General features: G+C 40.8%; 3 protein-coding genes and 1 pseudogene across 3 annotated transcripts in view; 2 read left to right on the top strand and 2 right to left on the bottom strand.

Annotated features, from left to right (window-relative positions):
• Window positions 1-7,176, bottom strand: part of LOC145500321 (uncharacterized) — a 246,823-nt gene that overhangs the window by 166,728 nt on the left and 72,919 nt on the right. The window lies entirely within an intron of this gene.
• The window catches only part of LOC145500099 (uncharacterized), a 121,699-nt gene that overhangs the window by 74,838 nt on the left and 39,685 nt on the right, over window positions 1-7,176 (bottom strand). The window lies entirely within an intron of this gene.
• On the top strand, window positions 20-6,362 carry LOC145500415 (EGF-like repeat and discoidin I-like domain-containing protein 3). Its single transcript, XM_081479937.1, has 5 exons — window positions 20-340; window positions 712-853; window positions 3,705-4,030; window positions 5,201-5,344; window positions 6,278-6,362. Exons 1-5 carry the CDS (start codon window positions 38-40, stop codon window positions 6,284-6,286), a joined length of 924 nt encoding a protein of 307 aa, XP_081336063.1. The 5' UTR covers window positions 20-37; the 3' UTR covers window positions 6,287-6,362.
• LOC145500405 (uncharacterized) lies at window positions 2,416-3,251 on the top strand (annotated as a pseudogene).

Raw genomic sequence — 7,176 nt, 5'->3', positions numbered from 1 at the left:
TTTTTTAACAGCTCGTAGCTGTTTTCTACCTCTGGGAATGGAGAGTGGCCATATTTCCGACAGCGCAATATCAGCATCGACATATTATGACGCCAAGCGCATTCCCCAGTTTTCCCGCCTTAACAAGATCCCAGCTTCGGGGAAGGCCGGGGCCTGGTGCACGCGCACTAACAATGGTAACGAATGGCTGCAGGTTTACTTAGGGCGCGAAACCACAGTCACCAAAGTGGCGACACAGGGGAGATATGATAGTGAAGACCGGGTAATGAGCTACAGTTTGTCCTACAGTGTGGATGGCTCGCATTGGGCCTGGTACAGACTCATTGAGGGACATATTAAGGTATGAAATACAATCTTTGTTCAGATGTCTTTTAGATTTCTGGTTAAGGGAGCATGATTATAGAGCTCTAGATAAGTCTAAAGATCATTGACTTTTGATTTTACCTGTGTCTTTTTTGTCAGTCAGTTTTTGGGGCTCGATAACGAGCCGTGAATGGGAAAAAGCTCGGTTTACCAATTCCTATTTCGAACAGCAAAATAGATCCGTTTAACATGATACGATCCTATGAATCAGCGTAATCAAAAAAGTTTTGTTGTCAGTGTCTTCGCTGTTACCTAAAAAATGTGACAAGAGAAAGGGGCTAAAACTGTCTCATCTTAAGGTAATGTTCCTTTGGTACAAAATTGACTCGAGCCTTATGAATTTCCCAGGTTTTTGGAGGTAACATCGACCGTAACACTCCAGTTTATCATTCTCTGCATTCGCCAGTTCAAGCCAAGTATCTTCGTTTCCACCCCAAGACTTGGTCAAGTCACATTTGCACGAGAGTAGAAGTTTATGGCTGCCAGGAAGGTAAGTATAGCTTTGTTATATATGGCCGATGTTTAGTGAAATCTTACGCGCGCTCTTATGGTTGATATATGGCCAGGTGACAATCGGTGGGTGACAATCGAAACACGTTCTCTTCCAACTAACCAGAGCTTACTTTCTCTTGCCATTTATTTTTATGTTTATTAGCACAAAAACTCCAACACTACAGAGGTGACCAAACAGAAAACTTCTGAACGCAAAATAAAAACGTTGAGACCGTCGCTGTGTTGACAATTTTAAATGAATAGAGATTCATTCAAAATAGGCCATTTCCGATATATTAATACTCTAAGGTTTAGCTACGAGGCTTGAGGAACAAAACGTGGGGTATTGGATTCTATCCAATGGCATTATGATACGGAGCGCCAAATGGTTGATCATTGACTGTCTTGGGGATATGTGTTGTGGAAGACATTTATCTGACACATCATTTTCAGTTCGCCTTCATTTGTATTTTTCAGTCTTCAATAAAGTATTTGAACTGTTATTTTATGTGTCTGTAGTTAATTAACCTGGGTAGGATTGTATAGATTATTCACCCCCTCGACCTCGATGCGGTTTCTTTTGTATTATTCCCCCAAGCCTCCGCATCACGTTTTTGATATATCGCATAGGCGGATTTAGGGGAGGGGCCGAGGGGGCCGCGGCCTCCCCCCCCCCTTTCTTTTCTTGTTTTTTCAAAAGGTTTTTGTACGACCCCAAGCCTTCTAACCGTCCTTTGAGTGTTGTTATAATTATACAATCAGGTTCCAATTGTATTCAATTTCGGAGCTTTCCTTAGTTAAAATATATTTTGTGTTAACAATTACAATATATTATCAAATATTCAAACAAACTTAACCCAAAAATTAAAATTCGCGCTCATTGTTAACGCCAAATGTAACATGCGTTTCTTTCGGTTTGAAATGACGAGGAACACTGGACACGAATATTGTCACGCCGTGTCCCTTGCTCCACTGCTGAAGAGTGAAATATTTTTCTGAAGTTTTCGAGGAAAGCAAAGAAGACACTGTTTACATTTCATTGTGAACCAGGTGAGTACGTTACTTATTTGACCTAAGTTAAACGTAATGGATTTTTTTAGATCTGTATCTGTCTGTTAGCGGGCAACGTTCGAGCTCTGCCTTCGAGACTTTCTTTGGTGATCATCTGCCACAGCAAAAAGGAAAATGAAGTAAAAATATTAAAGTTTAGCTTATATTAAAGCACTCAATGTAATCATTTGTCGCAAAAGGTTTTGCGTAAATTGATTTATAATCCTGAGTTAATCTCTCGATAGAAAATTCTGACAAAAACGATTCGAATCATTACAGCAATAGTAGTTTGCTGATGATGTTTCAAAAATGGATCAGTTGTTTCTACTTATGCCAGGTGAAAGCGAGTTTTAAAGAGCAAGCTTGATTATCATTTGGTGTTTTTATGATAAGTAACGTTTCCCTTCTGGAACGTTTCACTGTAGGACTCAGCCGTTCGTTACAGGGTTCCACACTGAATGTTATTGAGGCAGCAAGCATGTTAACGTTGTGAAGGAACAGCTGAAAGGTATGCGCAAGAATGCTAAAATAATATTTGCAAGTTCTGTGTATGAAAAGATCAAGAAGATGGCTAAGAAGGCAAACGTCAAAGTAAGCATCCCTCGAACTTTTGGTAGGCAGACATTAAGAAACACCAATGTCAGGACACCAGTCGCTTACTTTCGTCGGGCAATATTTCTTCCTTTCCTTGACAACTTGTTGGAGCAAACAAATACCCGCTTTAATGGACGATCAGAAGCGGCATTGCTTGGACTGCTACTGATACCTGCCAACTTACAGCAGCTTAACGAGTTTTCTCAAGAGAAACTTATTCAGCATTATTCCCCTGATCTGCCGTCCCAAAGCAGTGCGGAAGTGCTTCTGGTATGTTATTCTACGTTAATACTATACATGGGTTACCAAGTTTATAGTGAAACTGTGATAAGCTGAAAAAACCGACTATACCTTGTCTTGAAATATGTGTTAATTCTGGCTTTTATTTTTAGGAACAACGCTACCGTAAAATTCACGACACTGCAAGAGAAAGCCTGCAGCTCAAGCCTCTACCCAAGTGTCCATACAATTCTGCGCCTCCTGTTAATTACTCCAGTCACAAGTGCAACTGTTGAACGTAGCAACTCTTCACTGCGCTTTGTGAAGAATGTTTATCACAGCACCATGGGAGAAGAACGTCTAAATGCACTGTTGTTGCTGTTTATTCACAAAGACATACCTTTAAATTATGATGCAGCTGTTGACGAGTACGCCAAACGAAACCAGAGAAGGATGACATTTATCAAACCACTGCAGCGATTTATTTCGATTAATACTGGATGTATAAATGCAATGCAATGACTCTGTTAACAGTTCGCCTACCCCTAACACTGCGATTTTGCTTTGAAAGTCGTTTTTATAAAATGTTCTTTAATTCTATCTTCCGAAACGTTAACTTTACTTTACTTTGCGTCACGAATACGCCCACAATCATGTATGCTGCATCTCCTGAAACGTGAAGTTTTCATTCGGGGGGAGGGGGGGGGGAGAGGGTGGGGGACTCGGCCCCCTCTTTCTGAATTTTCTGGATCCGCCCCTGTATCGAGAATGACCCATTCAGAGGGGTTAGTTATTGGAAGGAATCTGCTTGTCCAAAATGGTCTTTACCCACATCTAAAATCTATGGTTGTGCATTGAAATGCCGAGTGATCGTCAGTCAAATTTTAAAATTCTTACATTTTACGCACAGTGTTACCAGCAAAACTTTAAGCGACTTTTGTTTCACTCTTTATTTCACTTATGAATTAATATCGTTTTACCTTTAGGCTATCAGTGCTCCATGTCACTCGGAATTGAAGATGGCCGAATTCCAAATAGTGCCCTGACTGCCTCAACTATTTACAGCGCTGTTTGTGCCGCCACGTTCGCCCGTTTAAACTTGGCAGCTGCTTCAGGTAGAGTAGGATCCTGGTGTGTCAAAACGAATAACGTCAACCAATGGCTGCAGATTGATCTTGGAACTCCCACAACCGTTACCAAAGTAGCAACCCAAGGAAGACAAGATGCTTCTCAATGGATAACTAGTTATTCATTGTCTTACAGCCTTGCAGGTTCTTTCTGGGTTCAGTACACCGTGCGAGGTAGAAAGAAGGTAATCACAATGTTGACTTCGTTATGATTCAGGCATCAACTCTGTTTCGCTCTCAACCTCTCTTGGGGTCTCCTCATGGTAGAATGTAGAACACGCAATGATGATTCTAATTTTATGCGCCCCTTTATCGATCTACACAACGGTTCGTCTACCACTACTTTGATTCACACGCGTTTAAGGATGGCTTTAAAAACACATAGCATCTTCGAATTCAGAGATACGAATATGAGCCAGCTAAATAATAGCTCAAAAAATGAGCTGCATCATCTCTTATTCATTTCCTACAAATATCAATAAAACAGTATATGATATGGCAAGGTAGTCTTTAGGTAAATCCGAGCGTTTTGATTAGTTCTTTCTTAGTCGGGAGTTTTCCATACAGACCGCTTCCATGGAAACGGGTAAATATTCTCCAGCACGGCCCTCACGCTCGATCGGTTTGTAAGAGGTCAATGTCGTGCGTGCAAACCTCACAGCGTTTGGTCTGGACTCACGACCTCAGTCAAGGTTCCGACATACAGACCGAGTAAGCTCGGTTAATACGGTTTTTCATTTTATGGCGAACAGGAAAAGTCTAATTCGTTTAATGTAACTGGTTTGTACTTTGCTTGGTAACGGCGATGAGCTGACCTGAACTTGAATCTACCAATTAAAGTTTACTCGTCCACTCTACCTTTTTTTCTCATCAGGCTATTTTGCACTTCCATTTAGAGGAAAATAGTCAACATTTTGCTCATTAAAATTTTTGTTTTGTCATGTTTGTGACGTTCTTGTTGCCGTCTTCGCCGAGGTTTGCTTAAGCTCCCTGATGGCGACAAGATGACGCCGAAACGTCATGTACTATCTTTATCGTAAATTCAATATTTTTCTTACTGTCTCAACCACAACTAACCCTGAGATAACCCTGGATGAAGTTGAGCATGTTATAGCGAGGCAGATACCTGAGTTATTTACCTGGGTCAAAGGCTTTCTTTCCAGCTGTTACTAGTGAAGAACACAACGCGACACACGTGTGTCACGCTATTGTCAAACTCTGTTACCTATGAAAATGACGTCATCTCTATCGCATAAATCCTGAGTTTAATAGCAATCTCCTCTCAGCAACGTTAGTGAACAAACAATGAAATAATTTAAATTTAACCCTTGTATTAATTTAATTTTTCATTTCAGGTTTTTCGGGGCAACTTTGATCGGGACTCCATTGTTGTTCACAAGATCTTCCCGCCATTCCATGCCCGTTTTGTCCGAATCCATCCGTTGACATGGCACAGCCATATCAGCATGCGCGCTGAGCTGTACGGCTGTCCGATCAAGGTGAGAGTGGGCTGAAATAAAAATACCGTTAGATCACGTGTATTATATCCCGGAATTTCTCCCAAATTGATGCCGTTAAGTTGTGATATATGGTGAAGGATTTTATAACCGGATTAACAGAATACACGCGAAGAGGGGAGGGGGGAGGGGACCATGTTTTGGAGTGATGGAATATCCCCAATGCTTATACCTTGTGAAGCGAGCAAAAGAGCGGTCAGTTAACGAATCAACGGGGATCAGTAAGTAAATAGCACAGCTGAATGGAAAAAACTCCACGCTCATGAGAACTTTTATTTAATTCGTTACTGGCATCACACTACAACTGAAGGAAACAATTATGTGTCCTCTACAGTTGTGGAATTCGTTACGTTCTGTTCACAGGTGTCATGGTTTAACTACGGTAAAAACTCATCCTCGGAGACCCAGGAGCTACTAGCCGGGATGAAGCGATATTTTTGGGCGAGCGATATTTTCGGACGAAAGTTTACTTCAAGAGCTGAAGAGCCCCTGGGAACTTATTCTTACCGAACCAGTTCCAAACGTGGTCGAACTCCGTCCCTCTGATTGGCCAGAAAAATAATTATCTGGCCAATAAGCGAGGAGGTCCAGCCGAGTAACTCTGTCGCCGTCTTACACGAAGTGGTTTTCTTCATCGATTGACCTGCTTGGTCCGTAGAGCGGGAAGATTCTCGTGGAGAGTTTCAGAAAAATGAAATATCGAAACTGAGTAATGCTCTTACCTAGTTCAGATCGTATCTGCCAGATCAAAAAATGTTTGTCTGTAATTTGAGAAGTGGGCGTAAACAAGTTGCTCATTTAGTTTCCAATAAAATGTGAATCTTAGATAGCTAGAGGAGGGAATGTAGTTAGAACGATTAGAAAGTTAATTAGTGTGTTGTCAGTCAGTAATACAGGTGTAATATCATTTTTCAGGGCATCTGAGGAACTGAGAAAAGCTCAGTCAGGCGCCGAAGAAACGGGAGACGGTAAAGCAACTTCAAGCACATGGAGTAGTTGTAGGGGTTTTGTTTGTGATATCTTCAAGTTCGTAGAGTACATGTATAGAATAAAGAGCTTTCCAAAATCAAGAGCAGTTGTCATTTCCTTGTAACTTCTCAAACTTATTTATTATTCATGCAGCTCTTACCCAACGCCTTATTCTGGTCAGGTGGATGGGTTAAAAACCCAATGAAAAACAAGTTGAAAACCACGGCGTGTTTGGAAACAATTTCATATTTCCTTAATCTGCATATTGATAAGTAATGGTAATAGGCCTGAGTGGAGTCCAATTCGGTTGGTTATCATAAGAGTGATAACAAAATCGGACGACCGCGCAGCGGGAGTCCGATTTGTTTATCACGAGTATGATTACAGACCGAATTGGACGACACGAAGTCTTATTACCAATTAATCATAAAAATTACAATTTCCGAGAAAAGAAGAATAGCCAAGTTATGAAAGAAAGGGAAAATTTGCATTAAAAAGTCTACAAAGGAGATGTAAACATTCTAAGACCACCGCGCCTTCTACCGGCAATTAGGGCCAAAAACACAAAAGCGCACGCACGCATGCACGTAACTACAACTTTGAATGTGATTGGCTTATTGAACTGTCCGATAACAAACTGTCCGATAAGAACTTGGCGAGTGAATTAGTGGAAAATAGGAGTTTTTAAAGCAATCACAATCGAGGAAATTGTAATTTTTGTGATTAAGCAAGAAAAACACATGAAGATAAATAACTTTATTTAATCACACATTTCACAAAACAAACTTAAACCTAAATTATTTACCGCTGACGTTAAATGTAACGGTACAGTATTTAACTCCCCA

The sequence above is a fragment of the Orbicella franksi genome, chromosome 10 (genome assembly GCF_964199315.1).
Source record: "Orbicella franksi chromosome 10, jaOrbFran1.1, whole genome shotgun sequence".
Taxonomy (NCBI): Eukaryota; Metazoa; Cnidaria; class Anthozoa; order Scleractinia; family Merulinidae; genus Orbicella; species Orbicella franksi.
The sequence above is the reverse complement of the archived record's forward strand: the minus strand, read 5'-3'. Positions and strand labels throughout refer to the sequence as shown.

Bases quoted from the DNA above. Each gene is read 5' to 3' on its own strand.
- LOC145500415 (XM_081479937.1), top strand. From the start codon at position 38: ATGGAGAGTGGCCATATTTCCGACAGCGCAATATCAGCATCGACATAT. The intron at 341-711 runs GTATGAAATACA...TGAATTTCCCAG, and splicing joins TCATTGAGGGACATATTAAG to GTTTTTGGAGGTAACATCGA. The intron at 4,031-5,200 runs GTAATCACAATG...TTTTCATTTCAG, and splicing joins CCGTGCGAGGTAGAAAGAAG to GTTTTTCGGGGCAACTTTGA.